The sequence below is a fragment of the Centroberyx affinis genome, unplaced genomic scaffold (genome assembly GCF_046629955.1).
Source record: "Centroberyx affinis isolate AG114_WGS23_722 - 3 ecotype Tasmania unplaced genomic scaffold, CSIRO-AGI_Caff_v1 ptg002382l_1, whole genome shotgun sequence".
Classification (NCBI taxonomy): Eukaryota; Metazoa; Chordata; class Actinopteri; order Beryciformes; family Berycidae; genus Centroberyx; species Centroberyx affinis.
In genome coordinates this window covers 20,001-39,105 of record NW_027280638.1, presented here as the reverse complement: position 1 = coordinate 39,105, position 19,105 = coordinate 20,001, and the positions used below count along the sequence as shown (strand labels likewise).

The 19,105-nt window shown below is 41.4% G+C and overlaps 2 protein-coding genes across 3 annotated transcripts in view; one reads left to right on the top strand and one right to left on the bottom strand.

The window, feature by feature from the left end:
• Positions 1-591: 591 nt before the first annotated feature.
• On the bottom strand, positions 592-12,770 carry LOC139656082 (von Willebrand factor A domain-containing protein 5A-like). Of its 2 annotated transcripts, none has more exons than XM_071533568.1 (19): positions 12,716-12,770; positions 12,185-12,232; positions 9,802-10,004; positions 9,413-9,635; positions 8,873-9,039; positions 8,674-8,788; positions 8,361-8,536; positions 8,167-8,255; positions 7,411-7,555; positions 6,993-7,072; positions 6,755-6,869; positions 6,418-6,576; positions 6,036-6,139; positions 5,652-5,872; positions 4,676-4,765; positions 2,710-2,835; positions 2,064-2,251; positions 1,158-1,281; positions 592-1,030 (listed from the first exon to the last, which is right to left on the bottom strand). In XM_071533568.1, the coding sequence occupies exons 2-19, from the start codon at positions 12,225-12,227 to the stop codon at positions 951-953; spliced, it is 2,448 nt and encodes an 815-aa protein (XP_071389669.1). In that variant the 5' UTR covers positions 12,228-12,232; positions 12,716-12,770; the 3' UTR covers positions 592-950. The 2 variants fall into 2 exon arrangements, with proteins under 2 accessions (XP_071389669.1, XP_071389670.1); XM_071533569.1 differs by having other exon boundaries at positions 12,185-12,299; positions 12,716-12,734.
• A 3,501-nt stretch (positions 12,771-16,271) lies between these two features.
• The window catches only part of LOC139656081 (von Willebrand factor A domain-containing protein 7-like), a 12,987-nt gene continuing 10,153 nt past the window's right edge, over positions 16,272-19,105 (top strand). Inside the window, exons 1-2 of the mRNA XM_071533567.1 lie at positions 16,272-16,514; positions 17,242-17,475. Of these exons, the coding sequence (XP_071389668.1) occupies positions 16,272-16,514; positions 17,242-17,475 (477 nt within the window). The remainder of the gene's footprint in view (positions 16,515-17,241; positions 17,476-19,105) is intronic.

The following is a 19,105-nucleotide window of genomic DNA, read 5'->3' as shown; positions in this document are numbered from 1 at the left end:
GAAAAGTGCCAAAGAATTGATTCAGTGTCATGAAGCAATTCAGGATTTAACCTCTGAGACATCTAAACCAGAAGTTCCCAAACTTTTTTTATGTCAAGGACCCCCAAATACACACATCAGACCACAGACCTCCATTTGGTAAGATTTTGTCCCATGGAACACCATCTGAGATCTTGTTATTATGCACTATAGGTGGGACAGTGACATCAGCGAACAAATCCTTATACATTCTCTTGCCTGCATTTAACTATTTCTTATTTTGCAGAGGACCTCCTGGAGGAGCTTGGACCCCAGTTTGGACCCGAGCCCCAAAATACTCTTACTATACTGGTAGTTTTCCATTTTGAATTTAGAAACAGACATCAAACATTATCTAAGTCAACCCATGGCATGGCGTGTGTGTGATGCGTGTGTGTGTGCGCGCGCATTGTGTAGAATGCCTACCACACACATTCTCACACAGTTTGCATTGTATAAATCTCACATTCTGCATAGAAAGATATGTAGGCATCTTTTTTGTGCCTATGTACCTTTCACAGATGAGGCGCCAGGTCTCTAATTTAGCCATCCATGTTCTTTTTTTCAAGCTTCAAGTTTTATTTTCACCAGTAAAGCTGTTTCAGTAACAACCAACATAAAAGGTTTAAGGCACAGTAAAGTACAGCAGCTCTTTATGCTTTGTTACATGACTGAGCCTGGATGGATGTGGCCCACTGAGTGCAGTGCAAATACAATAATATGGACTTTTTCACAAAATAGTGCAAAGCTAACTCTTATTACAAATCAGTCCATGTCAAAGGAGTTATGCAGCAAATTATGGGATTACATTTCTATTGTGCAAACAGTGAAGTACAATTTGATTAAGCATGTTGCTGGCTAGAATAGATGTTCTTCTGTCTGCAAACCCCTCTGTTAGCAGGGTGAAGGAGAAGCCAGGCGTAATGAAAACCTCAGAGCCCCAGGGCGTCTTTCTGCACCTTGCAACCCAACAGCGCATTTCCAGCTTCCACACACTCAGTGACACACGGGGCTGAAAGAAGACACAAGCCGTCACCAGAGGAAACATGCAGCATCTGTAAGAAGGCTGTGAATGTTGCCAAACAACTGATTTTAAACATCACATAAAACAGCACATCAGCATGTATTATTGTTATTACCTTTCTGTGTATGGAGCCATGACACAGCCTTCAGAGCCAGAAGCTCCCACTCTTCCTGGGCCTCCATCTTGAAGCCATGAAGCCAGATCAGAGCCAGAATGGTGGCCCACACTTCCTGGTTTACCTAATTCCCCAAATCCAAGAAAAACAGACGGAGAGTCCAGCAGGAACCAGAGCAAAGAGAACAAGGAAGACAAAACATTTCAAGGGAAAATGCTGTTGTGTGGTTTTGGATATTCTTACATCCTCACAATGTAATAACATCATTGACAGTATAAAAGAACATGCACAAATATCAGGGTGTTACACACATAGTGAAAAATGACACTAATATGGTCAATGCTTTTCATAGCATGGTAGTTAAATACAACAGCACAAGTCATCACACCCCAATGTCCAATACTGTTGTTCAGCCCTTCTGTTTTTGTCAGTCTCTCATCTTCAGCTTGTACAGAATTTTAACTGGTGCTAAACAAAGAGACCATATCAAACCACTTTTAGCATTTTTACACTGTTTGCCAGTGAGTTTTAAATTTGATTTCAAGATTTACTGATTACTTTTAAGCTCAGCAAGGTCCCTAACTATATGACAGAGCTTTTAACCCACTGTGACTGAGGAACTCAGGCTAGCTGCTGTAAATCATTACCATTGTTTAAATCTATGCTTAACACATTTCTGTAAACTTGCTTTTATGCAATGATGCATGTTATTTTGTCTTTCATTCTTTTTATTCCTTCTTATCCTTTTTATTTCTTTTGGTCCCTCGTTTTGTTTATTGTTCATATGCTTTACTATTTCTTCTGTTTTTATGTGAAGCACTTTGTGAACTCTGTTTGTAGGTTAAGTGCCATTTAATTTAATTTGTTCAATAATTATTTTTATTGTTATATTTGACAATGACTCACCGATGCAGGCTTTGGCTTCTCCACCTCCTCACTGGTCTTTCCCAGTACAGTAGCCAGAGCTGGCTCTAGCACCCAGGAGCCAGAGGCCTTCTGGAGAGAGATCAGCTGCAGCAAGGGCTCTCTGGGTGGCATGGGGCTGGGCTGAGGGTCTCTAGATTTCTCATACATGTAGTTACAATCAGCGATGTCTGTGGAGAAAATCAAAGAAAGTGTAAGGTAAAAAGTATGTGTGTTTTTTATTGTGACAAAATTGTATTACGCCAACAAAACAAAACAAAAAAATAGTTGGCACTCAGTACAGCGCATGCCTCCGCCAACACTATGCGATTGTCAAGATATGCTCCTGCTGCTAGGCTAACAGTTTATGATGACTATACCTAGCTGCTAACGCTAGGCTGCTAACGCTAACAACCAGTCATTAAGCAGTGATGTACATAACAAAGTAGGGAACAACAACATCAGAATAGTAATCAATACAAAAGGGCAAGGCAGGAAAAGAGGGAGCCTGTACTGGCAGAATATCCACTAACTAATTCATTTCCAGGACAGAGGAAGCTGTGTGTTCACACTAAAATAGTAGGCTATTTGAAACTGACAACCAACATACTATTTACACTGTTATTGTATTCCACGTGTGTTTAATTACCATCAGCCTCCAAGGAATAATTACCATCAGCCTCCAAGGAATAATTACCATCAACCTCCAAGGAATATGTACCGTCTTCAAATTCATCAGGCATGTCGTCAGAACATTCATCTACAGATCCAGAACCTGTTAACAGACGGTCCAAAATAAAACAGTTTGTTTCTGTTTTGACATTGATACTGCTCTCAGTTGTCTTGACTTAACCGCAGACTGTCAAGTTATTTAACGTATCAATCAATCACTGTTTGACATGAGAAACATTGTTAACTTAAGGAATTACATGTGTCCCTCCACACATGCACAATGCAGTGCATGTGTGGATGCTGTCACCATGTGGTGCAACACATGTTCAGTGAACACAAATGCTGATAATGACACTGTTCATATACTTTATTAAAAAGCAGTACACCCCACACCACAGTGCATTTCAAGGTCAGTGTGAAGGTGTGGAAGTATGGATACCACCTAAGCCTGTTGATTTTCATTACTTTTAGCTTGAACTACCTGACTTCCACCAATTCAAACTTGACTGCAAAGGCTACAGCTATCTGCCAATCAGTCTATCAATTTGATGAGAGAATTATGAATTCTAACTCTATCGCTGTCGCTGAAAAACAATATATTCTGTGAAATTCAAGATTAAGATAAATCAGGTTTAAATAAACTACAATGCCACTATTGGGAAACTGAACTCAAGAATTTTCCATTTTTGACGACCTTTCTCACTGCAATCACAGCACGACATGCTGTTCATGAGATTGTGAAAAGCTTTTGGGTCTAGTCAATCAATCACAGACAACTATACTTAACTGGCTTTCAGATACTTTCCTATGATTGTCTCAACGATCTGGCACTCATCATATCTATGTGACTAAACCCACCATAAGCCCTGGGTGTGGTGTTATCTTTGCTCCTTTGGTTGTGTAGACATGCTCTGATGAATGTCCATTGACTGAAAGTTTAGCTGAATAATTACTTTTGGTGTTATGTTTGCTCATTTTTCTCTTTCTAGTGTTCTGCCTTAGCTTCCAGCACCTTCATTTTTGGGTGTGCGGTTGAATCTGTAGCAGCAATCTGTATCACTGTACCATGAAAACTTACATAGTGTAGATTTAAAAATTGAGATTGACATTTGATAACATTTAGTACTGCTACAAGCAATACAAAGGATTTGGGTTAAAGAGATATCTGTTCTCACTTTCTTTGAAGATGTGTCTGAAAAGGTTGAAAGAGAAATAAGAAAGTGACTATAGGTGAATATTCATTGAGAAATCCTCACTCTGAGGGTTATTTCCATGCCTCATAATACCATACCCAGCCAAGACTTACACGGTTCTCATGTAAAGCTGTTGCTATATATGGAAACATTAAATATTACAAGGGGCTTACATAATTCACAAACAATATATAAGCCAATACATAAACTAATTGCTCTCAAGTTATTGCAAAGGAAACTTCAGCTCCAAGACTCACTAAATGAAAATGTTTTGAAAATATCATGTATGTCGTATGTATGATTATGCAAGAAGGCCAGCATTAACGCTTGCTGGACAATGCCTTAATTGCATTAACTCACAGACGAAGTTAGATAGATATTGCAATGTACGGGTGAGGATCGCATGCTTCAGCCAATCTATACAGAGAGCCCAGTGCTCACGGAATAGGACAATCAAGTAATTCAAACTAAATTACAGAGACTAGTCTACTAGTCACTAGTAAAACATCTGTAATTTATACGAGTGCTCCAGACTATCCTTTGGTTCACATCCTAGTGAAGGTGCCCACTGCCCAGGAACTTTGAATCAAGATATTGCAATGTATTAAAAGGATCAATGACTACACACACACACACACACACACACACACAAAAAACACATGCATACACATAGAGTGTTATTGATTGGTGCATTTCTGTAAAGAATAAAGATATACAGATATATGTTCAAAAACCCCTTTGGTGTGTTACGTTTATATTGCATCATCATCATCCGTGGAGCAGCACAGACTCGCGACATCGGCATGGGCATCGACATGGCACAGGCCTGCATAAACATCACTTTGGAATAAAAAGAGAGTGAGGCATTATGTGAAGGCATTACAAGGGACTTAATGTATAATACACAAAAAATATATAAACAACTCATAAACCAGTGGCTCTCGTATTCATTGCAAAGGTACAATTTGGCATAAAAATTATGACAACTCCAAGAGTCTAAATACATGTTTTTTGAAAATATCATGCAAATCCTCGTATGATTACACAACATGGCCAGCACCAATACTTGCTGGATTTCCTAAATTATATTAACTCATAGAAGTTAAAAGTTGGATATTCCAATATGTTAAAAAAAGTCAGTGACCACACACACACACACACACACACACACACACACACACACACACACACACACACAATAATACTGATGTATGCATATCTGTATCAATCAGAAATAAATGTATGAAATAACAAAGTGAGAATCTGTGACAAACCCAAATACTCATTCTGGGGCAAAGATGCAACTTTACACACACACACACACACACACACACACACACACACAGTGAGCATACTGTACATTAATATCCTAGTTGTGTCCATGGGACATACAGTGGTACAAAAGCTGGCTCATTTCTAGTGTTTAACATTAAAATAATGGGGAAATTTTGATCCCTTTAATGGAAACAAACAAAAGTATTTCCACTAGCTCACAAACAAGCTAACTGCATATTATGCACCAAAATATACTGAAGTACAAGTAATTTTTTGTAGATTTGAATGATTAATGCCATTAACCATAATGTTAAAGCAGTACAACATTGTGCTTCATTACACTACCATTCATGGTCAGCTGAAGTGACTTCAAAGCAGTGGGTCACACATCTACAATGGAGTGAAACTTATTGTTTTTCACTTGGCCTCAGACATACAGATGCCCACTTACTGGGTGTTGGGACATTTCTGCGCAGCAGAGGTCCTTGTACAGCCTCCCCATTGCCTTTGTTGACAGCAATGAAGGCAGTGAAGGCACTGCTCACTCCTGATTGAACACTGAGCTCAACCACCTTCTCCTTCACTCCTCCATTCTGCTGTCCTCTGTTCTCTCTCTCCTCCATCTCCAGGGAGCGAATCAGGGTCCGAGCCCCCAGCCTGTGGACTGTCAATCTGCAGAGAGGAGAGTAGAGTGGTGTAATATTCCTTTAATAAATGTGAAAATATTTATTACCACTTTTCTCCTCTTAGTTGACCCAAGACTCACATACTGTCAAACTGTAAACTCACTACCCAATGCATTACACTTTTGCTGTCTGACCAGAACCTGTTTTACCCCGTGTCCTCTGTAGGTTTGAGACTGAAGTGGATCTGGTTCTGAGAGGGGTGACCTGCCAGGCTGTACTTCACCGTCACACAGCCCTCTGTGGCCCCTGAACTCTGACAGAGCATGAAAGTATTAGAAATCATAGTTAGTACTATACCTGATTGAAAAATGATGAAAATGCCAACAACATATTCAATCTGTTCAGTGGCAAACATCACAATACAAAACGGGCCTCAACACAGTAACCTACATATCTAATTTGAAAGCAAACTGTCTTCTTCTTGTTATGGTATTATGCTTCACTATGTCATGGGTTTAGAGGACCATATGGCACCAAACCATTTTGGTGCATTTAGTTAAACACTGTAAAAATCAGACTAGATGCTCCTACCTCTCCAGTGAGCTGGGCATAGAGCAGTGACCTTTGACCATGGAAAAGTGTTGTGATGGATGGAGAAACAGGAGTGACAGACACTCCCTTTGGCAGGTCCCACGTGACCGAGATGTCCACCACAGCTGGCTGCAGGGCAAATCGCAGCGACTGCATCACCTGGAGGGGAGAAAAGTTTGTACCAACTCTGAAAGAGCGTTGAGTTTTTACTCTAAACTGAGCATGTGTAACTACTTCTTTCTTCCAAAGATAAATATGTTGCTGGATACACACACACAATTTTAAATTGCTTAATTCCACCTCTTTATTTTTATCTGCATCTCAACCTCTGTCTTACTTTGGGTTGCATCCTGTCAGCTCCTGTGATGAACTGGGCGTGACCTCCTCCTGCCTTGGCCACCCCACTGATGAGAGCAGAGCTAGCCCCCTCCCCAATCCCAAAAGAGAAACACCTAAAGTACAGTATACACACACACACACACACACACACAGACACACATACACACACACAAAGCATTAGGACATGGGACATATACTAGGAGCTCTGTGTCTGTCATGTGTTTTTGTGGCTTCACCTGTGAGAACCTGCATTCTTCTTCACCAGATCTACAACTTCTTTGGTGTTCCCCACCTCGCCGTCAGTAAAGACAAATAGCTGAGGAGGACAAATAAGACAGGAGAGTTTAAACATCACCATGAGTTACCCAACATCAGTCTCTGAAACATGCAGGACTTGCCCAAAGTTATCCACACAATACCCTGTGAGGTGTTTTTTGTTTCAGTCGCACAAGTGGATATACAGGTACAGTTTAAATAACAATAAAGGTGTGGTAAGTATGAGCTTTAAACAAACCTGTTAGTTTGGGATTGCACTTGTCATGAGTCATGGAAAGGGAGGAGCTACTGTGTTGATGAATGAAATATGGTGTTGTTACTGGTAAGAGATGCTTGCACAACCTGTGTTACGTGTGTGTGTGTGTGTGTGTGTGTTACCTGTCTTGGCTGACTGGGAATGCATGGCTGGCTGTAGATATGTTTGAGGGGCTGCAAGATCTCTGTTCCTCCCATATTAGCATCCATCTTCTCAACTATCTTCAGAGCCTCATCCATGCTCTTCTGGCTGTACTCCACACTCTTTCTGCAATCAAAAACACACATACATGCACACATGCGCACACACAAACACACAACCACATATAAAAATATAGCCGCAAGCAGAGATTCTGTGGTTCAAGCACTAATGGCAGTTAAGACAAGCTTGAGCCACTGACATCAATAGTACAACAAGTTATACTAGTTATCATAACAATAGCTCAAATTGTTCTTGAGTTATAAGCCATTTTGTAATAGGCCACACCCGGGCCTATTCGCCACTGTTCAGCACTTTATGGGCCATGTGGCCCACAGGGAGTTAGACTGCAGACTCTCAAGAGGGAGACCCAAATTCAATTCCCGGCAGAGACGCTTCCACAAAGTTCAACGTCATGGGGCTGTTGTTGACTGATAATTATAGCACCACCACCTGGCCGATTGGGGTAAAATTCACTGTGACACATTTGTACACCCATATCTATCATTGTGCCAATTTTCATGCATGTATCATCTTCCGGAAATTTGCATTGTGGCGGAAAAATAATAACAACAACAAACCGGTAGCAATACAATAGTGGTTCAGCACTACGTGTTGGAACCATTAACCAGCTACACCAAAGAGAGCAACACATTTTGGTGACTGAATGAGTCACTTACGGGAAGATATGATCGTAGCTGGAACCAAAACTGTAGATGTTGAAATAGCAACCCATTGGCAAGCTCTTCAGCAGGAGCAGCAGAGTATCCTAGGAGGGAGGGAGGAAAGATAGAGAAGGCCACTATGTGAGACGGAGAATAGAAATGATTAGCAGAGCAAAGGAGGTTCAAGGAATATGACGCTCTCTCAATACCCTGGCACTGCCGATGCGAGTCTGACCCTGCTCTCTGTTGCCCATAGGACAATCCATACTTCCGGATCGATCCAATAAGAACAGGAACTCCCCACATGAGGCCACTGAAGACATCACAGCCTGGGGGAACTCGGGGTACAGGCTCAGCATCACCACTGGGTCGCCCATCAGAGTGCCTGGAAGATAGGGGAGGGAAGAGAAAGTAGAAATGACCACAAATCACTCTTTTACCATCTATTCAAATACTTCTCTCTTACATTTAATTCCTAACACCTGTTTGAGAACCATTCTAACTTCAGTAACTTCCACTTACCAGGCTTGGCAGAAGCCTGTCCTGCCTCCACCACAGCAGTGGGCTGGTGAGCATCTTTGTAATAAATCAACAGCTCCACATCCCTGTCAAACTTGTATCCTGCAGCCAGCTTGACCTGCAGTTCACAAAACATTCACTTAAATATGAACAATATGCTAAATGTCTTGTAGTCACTCACAGACACACATAAGCACACTACCGTGGCCTGGGTTTGCTCTGTGTTGAGGTACTGGAGAGGGTCCAGGGAACAGTTGGCCTCTACTTTAGAGATGGGTCGAGGAGAGGACACCCGGCCAGAGAAAGACAGACTGTAGGGCACAAGAGAAGCTGGCACAGAGGTCACCTGAACGCTGCCACCTTCACTGCCTGAGAAAGACATGAGACAAGTTAGGAATGCCTTTATTAAAGAGGTATTACACACTAAAAGCACTTTTTAGCAGCTGAAAACCAGTGTTTGGCTGGTTTGAAGCTGCGTCAGTTTGGCAAACACTCAAAACACATAACATCATGAATATAATTTCATGAGGAAGGGAGAAAATGAATCCTCTACTTCAAGTAACGTTTTTGTGTAGCAAAAGTAGGCAAGCAGTAACATTAAAGGAATAGTTCACCCAAAAAGTTTGTACGAAAACCAAACAGGTGTGTTAACGAGTTCCATCTCGGCCTTGAAGTTGAACCATTGAAGTTAACAGGGCAAACTTAAGGCTTGATGATGAAAGTGTTGGCTGGTCCTTCCTACCCTGAGGTTGGTAGCGAGGGTTGAGCACAGCAGGCAGACAAAACCTCAGCCCGTCATCAGCCTGCACAGCCAGCTCAGTGACATACTCCAGCCTGATGGAGGCGCTCTCTCCTGGAGGCAGACTGCCCACACTCAGAGAGAATATATCTGGGCTCTGCTCACTCTCCTCCAATAGGAAGGCCTGCTGACCGGAGCTCAGTGCGTCATCATACTCCTCACGAGCCTGGAGGACAGACACATGAGTGAATATCTTGCATTTTAGTTGGCAGAAAGCTCTTGACAGCTTCTGTATATGTGGGTGTGAAACCTGTTTTTCAAGCCTCAACAAAGAGTCAGTGAATGAGTGCAAAGTTCATGAGGTTCCCACCCATCTTTCCTCTCCAGCTCACCTTCTGTTTTTCCTGCACCTCAGCCACAACCTGCGTCTGTCCAATCTTAGCACTGAAATGACAGACAGCAGCATCTGCAGGCAGAGGGAAGACAAACACAGCCTCTAGTGGTTTGTCCTCCTTGTTCTCATAGTGCAGAGTGGAGACCACTGTAGCCACGTGGTCCCTCACCTCAACCTCCACCTCAATGCTCTTCAGAGGAACTGACAGAGAAACACAAGGAAAGAGACACATGTTGAGCACAAAGACTTATTGTGTGAACTACGCTTGTCTTAATGTGGGCTAAGCTATTCATAACTGATTGATACAGATATGGTTTCTTCTACACTGAATATTTGTCATTGCCCCCCCCCATCCATGAATTTGTATAGGCTATTAAATTTTAAAGATAATCGGAAAAGCTCCTCCCTGAGTCCCCAACACACACACACTTGCATGGATAAATATCTGCACACATCCACACACACATCAGCACATTCACAACACATTCTTGAACATGCACAGTAGTTGACAGAGTGGGTGGAAAACAGAAGGACAACTATCATAGACAACAAAATCCACAATTTACACAAACACTATCAAAAGCTCTTGGTGCAGTTTATCATGCTACTCTACTTCTCAGACTATTCAAAGTTGTTTCTCATAAGCGGTTTAAGTATGATCGCAACACAATATTTTAGTTTGACTGTGGTCTGATATCCAATATAAGTAAGCCTGTAGGTTTCAGTGCTCCCCTATGGAAGTCTGTGCAAAAAAAAAAGACTACTAAAAAAACAAAAGATCATAATTTCTTTGTTAAAAATGTCAAAATGTATTTAAAGGTTCTTCAGCCTGATTCAGTCTCAGTCCCCAAGACTTGAGCTTTGATTATCTTGCATGAAGTAACATGACCAACTGTGCCTCTGCCTGCACTATTGGGACAGCAGCTAAAAGGGCCTTGAAAATGTTTTTTGGGGTCTTGGAGAAAAGGAAGGTCAAATCTGTAGAGGATTTTAGAAAGAATGAAACTCATAGTGTAAATCAGTGGCGTCGCCAGGGTCTTTCTTTCGGGGCTTAAACCCTGAATATTTTGAGATCAGCCCCGAATATTTTGATCAGTTACTATGTAGTCCTAAGTGAAGTTTTACATTGTTCAAGATTTCTGTCGCCTCTCACCATCCACGCTCCATTGTGAGCCTGTCTACAGAGGTAAATTCGAGTTAGTAGTCAGATATTATTATCAGTTATTTTACGTGAGCCAGCTGTGAAGCCTGGCTTTGGGTGCATCGGGGTACATGCCGGGACACAAATCGAAGTCACCTGTCGCTGCTTGTTATGTGTGTCTGTTTGGAAGGGGCTCTGCTCGAATTAAAGCAGCTGTGTGGTGGCGAGTTGACTAACTTAGGCGGCCAGATGGACACTGGAATGTTAGCTTGGACTGACACTTGGTTGATAGCTTCATGGTTAGATGCCTACAAGATACAGCAGTTTTTTTTCCTTTTTTTTTCTTCAGTATAATATTGGATCACTGTAAACAAAATGTTACTATTTCTCTCCAGTCAGCTGGTTAGTAAGTTAGTTACTGAATCCTCCCATTCAGGTCTACTTATGTGGGCTGCTGAACATTAAATGCAAAAACGAATTCTCTTCACATGAAACATCTATATTATTTTCAACTTAAGACATTGTTTCCCTTAAACATGAGAAAATGTTTAAGCATGTAATTTTTTATTTGTGCCTCTGTATATTTTACTATGCTGGTAGACTCCTCCAGCCATTCAGAATGGATTAGGCTTTTCATGTTGATCTTTGATGTGGCATTGAAAATATCAGCTTCCTAACAGAAGGACATCACAGGTTAAATAATTTACTTCTTAAAATGAGTTATGCTTAAAGTTAAGTTTCCATACATAAACTAAAGTAGCTGTAAAGAGACAGATGAGGAGTGAGGAGCACATACTGTACATCATATATATTTAAAGTTTTATACATTAATTGATAACTGTGTCTCTGTACATTTTTTGCAAAACCGAAATGAACAAGAGAGAGGAGGAGACAGACACAAAGGAGACAAATAAATGTCAAGAGAAGAATTCAGGAGGCAGGCCTGAGGAGAGAGACAGACAGACTACAATATACTGTATCACTGTTGACCTGTGCAGACTGCTGCTCAAACTGTTTACTATGCTGCTTCATTTACACCCATGTATGTTCATGTCAAATTACACCAGATTGATGCATTTTGTGGTTTAAATTTTAAAAAATTTCTCCCGGGGGAGGATGCCCCCGGACCCCCCTACTATGGTTCTGTGACTTCCTCTGGGCTGAGCCCTGGATGTTCTGAAATCCTAACAACGCCCCTGGTGTAAATGACGTTATTTCATGTTTTCAGACAGTTCTGTACCTGGTTCCTTCTTGGCAGTAAGCAGACCGCAGCAGTTCACCATCGTGCCTGTGCAGCACGTAGAAGGGAAATTAAATATTAAGGGAATATTATAGTTGTGTTTGTTTGATGGTTGCTGAAAAACGGAAACAGATCAATTCAGAACACAAGCAACATGATAATCACTTCTGGTTAACTCTTTAGACGCATTTGATCGAATAACAATGTAGGACTGTTGATGAATTACCTTTTAAGTTGTTTAAAACAGTAGGCTTGTTTGTTCATCGACTCGCCTGACGTTAAAACTATATTTCATAAAACTTGACAACAGGTCAACTCCTTTGGTAGAGATAGATACTAGTGATTTACATCTCGGTTGCTGGATAAAAGGACTAATAAACCAAATTTTCAGTAGTTGTTACCCTGACGAAAAATTAGGCTATAATATTCCTATAATATTCTTACAGGGATCAATAATGTGTCTGTGCTACTCCCCATCAATTCCACAGCTAAAGAGCAGGCTATCTAATAAAAAATAAAATGCATGCCTACCTTTGCGCAGAATTCTGTGCGGGTCGAGAATCCGAGGCTGTTTCACTGGAGCTTCCTCCTGTAAACACGCTGAGGCAATACAACCTGACATAGCCAAGTCACGCCTATGGGGAATGCTCGGTTTGGATCCGCGGAACACCGGATGGGTGGAGCTTGCACTTCGCATTTGACTCCAGTTCTTTCAAGCGCACGCATTATGATGGACCCATCGAAAACACGTTTGATGTATGGCTTAATTTGAAACTCTATTGATTTAAAAGAAAAACAATGGAGACCATAACGTCTGCTCTCAATCTGCAGGATATAGGCTAGCAGTCGACCTACACAAATTAATAGTGTTAGTATTGATAAACAATATAGGCTACAGTACCCTAGTCTATATATGGCCTATGTCCAATAAAAATATAACTACATGCACATCCGAAAGTTTTACATGTGCTGGCAGAGATAAGATCAACCTTGAAAAGTAGACTTCACACCATCCAGCTATGGGCTCCAAATATTTTGTGATGTGGCCTATTTTTACATAATCTATTAAAATTTTGGCAGTCTTTTGGGAGCCTTAGTGTGCGGAGTCTATTTTTCAAGGTTACAGTAGCCTATGCTATGTCTATCAAAATTTTCACATCTTTAGATGTCCAACAGTTCTTTTATCCCCACTAGGGGCTTTAAAAGCTCAGCAATATACTGTATATTGCAGCCCTGCCATGCAAGTAATTTAAAGAATTCAATCAAATAATGTGCCCCAATACAGTGAAAACAAAATAGGCCTAAGAATGGAACCTTGAGGCACTCCACAAGGAATCTGACATTCAGATGTGGAAAAATTACCAGTGGACACTGGTTCATTTCATAATTTTCAAATAGAAAGTTTTCAGTCAAGACAAGAGCTCAACCAGAGATGCCAACCCACTGCTGTTGATTAGGATGTTATAATCCATGGTGTCAAAAGAAGCACCGGCAGTGCCCGGATCATTCGTGACACGGAGCAGGGCCGTCTTTGTGCTGCGATACTGACGAAAATCATGAAAGACTTCAACAGTTAGACTTCCTGAGTCACTTCTGCCAGAGTCAGAGAGGCTACCTGTAGCTCTCTGTGTGTTTTGTTTCTCTTGCTGAGGGGTTTGTGATGAAACACACTGTAGACACTACTACAGCAAAAAAGCAACTGCTTCTCGCCCCGTATCTCTGTGTCTTCGTCTGTTTCTCCTACACTAAATACAGGATAAAAACAAGTTTTGGTGCAGACAACAATGTCATCTTTTATGTCAAGGTAGTTGAGAAACATGCTAGGGGTCAAACCCCTGGAACAACAAATGTACCAAGAGAAAAGAAAGAAAAAAAACACATCACCCCATCTCCTCTCACAACAATCCAGCCAACAAACTGAAGTGCAATGCTGAGCTTAGCGTTGGCTAGCAACTGACGCCCTTCGTCTTTACATTGCCATTAGAAATGGGGGTAACTAGGGGGAAAGGGCGGTAGTGTTTGCCATTGTGGAAAGCAGCCTAAACGTTTTTTTTTGTAAGAAAAGAGGGAGAGTGATGGATAGAGGGCAGGGGGTTGGGGAGGGCCTAAGTTGAACACCATGGCTGGTAATATATGCGGTCCTATTGTAGTGAGTCAATGCACCATGCAATAATGGGGGGGTAAGGAGGGGCACAAGGCTGTAGGGGGGCTATGACGGGATGTCTTCAGCCTCATGGATGGCCCCCATGCTCAGACACACACACACTCAGTGTCAACCAGACACTCGTCCGAGCTCGGCAACGCGCTTCTTCCATTAATAACTTGTTTATGTGTTTTCTCACTGTGGGGTTGGCCAGAGACAAGAGCCCAAGGACAGACAGACGTGAAGACTCAATAATACTGTGATGCAGAAAGGAATGGTGTGATACTGGCTACAGTTCCTCGTTGCTTACAGGTTGTGGTGAAATGTGGTCATACAAACGTACATGTGTGGATTTCCTCTGCAATCAGTTGACTGCAACATCTCTGGTATATGCTGTGGTGTCTGAACAAAGTGTAAAGAGAAAGAGCCTAAATAACAGGATGAACTGAGGTGAGAGCAAAGTTTTGATTTTTAAATTTAAGTGCTGCTTTGAGGCAATACTTTGTAGTTTCCTGACAATATGCAGACCGTATCTGAAATACCAAAGTAACATTATGCGCAAGTTGTGCAATAAAAAGTTAGCAATATAAAGAAGTTAGTGCATACTATGTTTGCATTATTATGTTGATGGGGACAGTTATTGTTTGGCATAACAAAGCTCTGCTTAGTATTCTTACATGCCTAAATTTGTTGACAAGCAAAGTATTCACAAGATGTAGAAGAGCAAGTGGTATCAGTGACGCACAGTATGCCTGTTTGAGTGCAAAGTGCAGTATTGCTTCTCCAAGTCGTCTTTACAGAACACTTGTAAATGTAAAACAAATGTTATTAAGTTTAATAATCAATGTACATGTATTGTAAGTGTCAGATATTGCACCAGTACTGCAGAATGAGTGAAAGGAGGAGTGTTTGTGGGATCTGCAGGATCTCAATTCAAGAGGCCACGCCAATCAATTAAAATTGATTTGTTGAACAGAGGATGACAGAGTAGAGGGAACCGTTTTTTTAAGGCTCCAGGCTTTGTTTCGGCCTCTCCCTTAAAACGGCACAGACTATGAGGACAAAACCAAAGTATTGTATCTGCATAAAGATGACAAAGAACACAATAGGAGCCTCTGTACAGACAAGGCTGAGAAAAATGCCAGAGAAGGAGGGGGGGGGGGGGGGGGGGGGGGTCTAGAGCGCGAAGGGGGTGATGACAGACACACCACTGATTGGAGCAAACTGATCAAATTGGCACAAAACACTATACTGAACAATTGAGGTGAAGTCAATTCATTTTGGTCCTTTCAGCAGGTGAAGAATACTTTTTACATGGTGAATGAACTCTTCTGATGATGCGTTTGAACTTACAATGGTTAGTTGTAACGTGCCTTGGAATAAGGTGTGAGTGGCAAACCAATAATAATGTCTTATTCAGCATTTAAAGTTTACATTTAATTTACCTTATTAGCTTGTCTCACCATACATTTCAGGCGAATATATTTTGTAGAAATCATTCCACCCCTTAAAGAGAGACTTGCTGCAAATCTTAATCTTAAATGAATGGTTGACAACTCACTGATTTATTTTCTATGAAAATGACAGCAACCATAATATTATAATCCAGTTGTTCCTGATTTAGTGTTTTGCTGTCACCATGGTCAATGGGAATTGAGACTGTAAAGATGGGTTGTGTCATGATTGAGACATAAACAAATCCCCAATAGTCCAATGAAACATATTCAAATATCCATGTTAAAGGGTTGGCATGACAGTAGTCCAAGAACTCTAAACCCAAATAGTACAAATTTTAAAGTATACTATTAATACTGGACACCAGCAGATGTTTAATAAAAAGTATGTTTGCAGTATAGAAGACAACAAAAACCCTGGCTTGGTCTGATTGGATTGCCTCTTCCCAGGTGTGATGTCACCTGCCCACCCTGCTATCCCCAGGAAATGATGTCACATGGTAGAGCAAGAGTTTGGGCAGGGAGTGGGAAGCGGATACACTGGTTTGCTCTTGCTTACCTTCTCCTGGCCTTTCCATGCATGGGCTTCCTCCCCAATTTTTGGTCCCGTGTGTTAACCCTGTCCTGGGACTCGCACACGCACCAGTACATCACAGAGCGGGCCATCCTCAACGTCACCCAGGAGACTCTGATGGCTGTCAGCAAACACCAGTACAACCACGCAGGGGAACAGGTGAGTCGGTGATTGTGTAATCATCACATCTCCAGGTTATTTACATGCAGTATCAAAGAATGTGTCTTTTAGATTACACATTTCGTTGAATCGTTTCACATATTGCTGAGGACAGTAGTGACTTGAACCAGCATCAGCATACCGTTGCTCATGTATTTTCGACAAAAGGGTAAAAGAGCTTCTTTGAGTTACAAACTGAACAGATTTAATGAAGTAATGTCTATAAGTCAACAATAAAAGCATTACAAATTCAAAAAGGCAGACCAGTCAAGGTGTTGCATGTTTTTCTTAGACATGATCATGGACTGTTTTTCTTAATCCTGCCTTTTAGAAGATGCGTTTTCTTTGATGACTTGTGGATCACACCTATCACACCTTCAAACCACCAGCTTTTACAGAAACTGAAGTTGAAACTCAGGTTTTACTTTAGAAACAAACGATGCTTTTCTTTTGTGGCCAAGAAGAATTTAGTTGCTGCGACATTTTTGTCCTTACTTGATTATGGTGATCTGCTTTACATGAATGAGCCAGCCTATTGCCTCCATTCTTGATTCTGTGTATCACAGTGCACTGGGATTTATTACAAATTGTGAAACCCGTACTCTGAATCTCAAGTGGACTTCCTGGTTAAATAAAATGTCCTCAGTGTTCCTATTATCCCTGCGATTTGAGCATAGATTTGCATGCCATTCCAATGACAGTAAAAATCAGTCTGTCTCCCGCCCAGATCGGACTGGGTCGCGGCTTCTGGCGAGCCGTGGGGGAGGTGGTGAAGTCCAACGCGGCCATGGATTTCCTGAGCTCCACCAGGTCCGACCCGGTGTACCACTTTGATTCGGAGCGTGTGGACAGCGCCATGGTGATGCTGCGGCAGTTCTGGGCCCAGACCCTGCTCTCAGTACGGGCCAAGGAGTACCAAAGTGCCCGCCACAGCTTGGGCCAGCTATTTCACTCCCTGCAGGTACACAGCAACAGTGGTTAGTTAGTACATTAGTCTTGGATTTAAAAATCAAAACATGATTGTGATATCACAGTGAACAAGACTAGACAACACTGAACTGAATCATGAATGTGATCATTCATGAATCATCAAAATTGCAGTTCCCATGAAAAGGCGGGGCTAAAAAAAGTAGGTCTTGAGCTCGTGTTTAAAGACGTCTATGATTTCAGCAGCCCATAGAAACTCGACCTCAGCGACCTCAATATAAGTCTGTCCTGGGTTTAGGTGTGGTCAGAGGAAAAGAGTTAGAGGATCTGAGCATTCTGCCAACATATTTAGTGACCAGGTTGTAAATATACTCAAGGCCGAGTCCATGAAAGGAAGAATAGAATACCTATAAAACAATCAATAGAAGAATCTTAAAAATCTCTTCTAAAATTGACTGGTAACCAGTGTAGAGACTTTAAAACAGGAATATTGTGTGTTCTCTTTCTGGTTCTAGTTCAAACTCTGGCAGCAGCATTCTGTATGCTTTGTAGCGGTCTTATGGTACTTTTTGGGAAGCCCAGAGAGAAGTGTGTTACAGTAGTCGGGCACTCTGGTGATAAAAGTGTGCATCAGTTTCTGTGTGTCATGGGTGAGAAAAGCTCTGACCTTAGCAATGTTTTTCAGGTGATAAAGGTAAATCAGGTGAGATGAGGTCTTGCAATTTTAAATGTGGATGGGAAACAGCCACTTTGTAACAAGTGGTTTTAATATTCAGCACTTAATCTGATTTCTCACAACTTTGCCAATAGGAGACCCTCCTCAATCTTGATAAAACATTCTTGAGTGCCCTCTGGTGGTGATGCAGGGTCAGGTACAATACACTTATTGTTTAGAACAGTGATTCAACATTTTTCATATCAAGGCCCCCTAATTTACCACACAAGAGGGCCATGGGCCCCTATTTGATGCAATTTTGTTTCTCAGACCCAAAATCTGAGAATATTTTTATTGTTAGATATGATTTTGTCCAGAATTCCAAGACTATCTATATTGTAGGTAGTGAGATAACAGTGAAACTATGATCAAAACAGTAATTCTTCTACATTCTCTAATGTGTTAACTTCTTGTAGGCTAAATTAAATAATGCTGAAGTTTAACATTTCATCAATTTGCTGGGGACCCCCTGGAACCACCCCATGTTGAGAACCACTGGTGTCAGTGCTGATATTCTGTCTGTTATCGTGTCTCTGTAGAATATGGCAAATTCATTACACTTTGCTGAGGATATTAACTCTAATCATCAACAATGTGGGCAGGAGCAATGGTTGAGATTAAATCTAGGTTTGTCATGGCTGTTGGAAATTAATTTGGCAAAATAAACTTGCCTGGAAACCTTGATAGCCTAGCTACTCAAGTTCAGTCTCTAGTCGCAAGATAAATGGCCAAATAAATGGCACTAAGCTCCTACCACACAGGAGGACCCTTTGTTGATATTGGTTGTTGCCTCTTCCAAAGGGTCATGTGCTGCTAAGGGTTAACAATTACCCCTATAAAGTCGAAGGGCTCTATAACTAAAAAAAACTACGTGTAATTCCACTTACTCAAACAGATGTATGTAATCACCTTCTTGTCTTGTCACCATCTCCTTTAAAACGTAGTTAAA

What these genes read in the sequence shown, in the direction of transcription:
- LOC139656082 (XM_071533568.1), bottom strand. Translation starts at nt 12,227, where the DNA reads ATGGTGAACTGCTGCGGTCTGCTTACTGCCAAGAAGGAACCAG. An exon ending in ACAGGCTTCTGCCAAGCCTG is followed by an intron (nt 8,537 to 8,673) that starts GTAAGTGGAAGT and finishes CCTATCTTCCAG; the next exon opens with GCACTCTGATGGGCGACCCA. An exon ending in TTCCCAGTCAGCCAAGACAG is followed by an intron (nt 7,073 to 7,410) that starts GTAACACACACA and finishes TGTCCTCCTCAG; the next exon opens with CTATTTGTCTTTACTGACGG.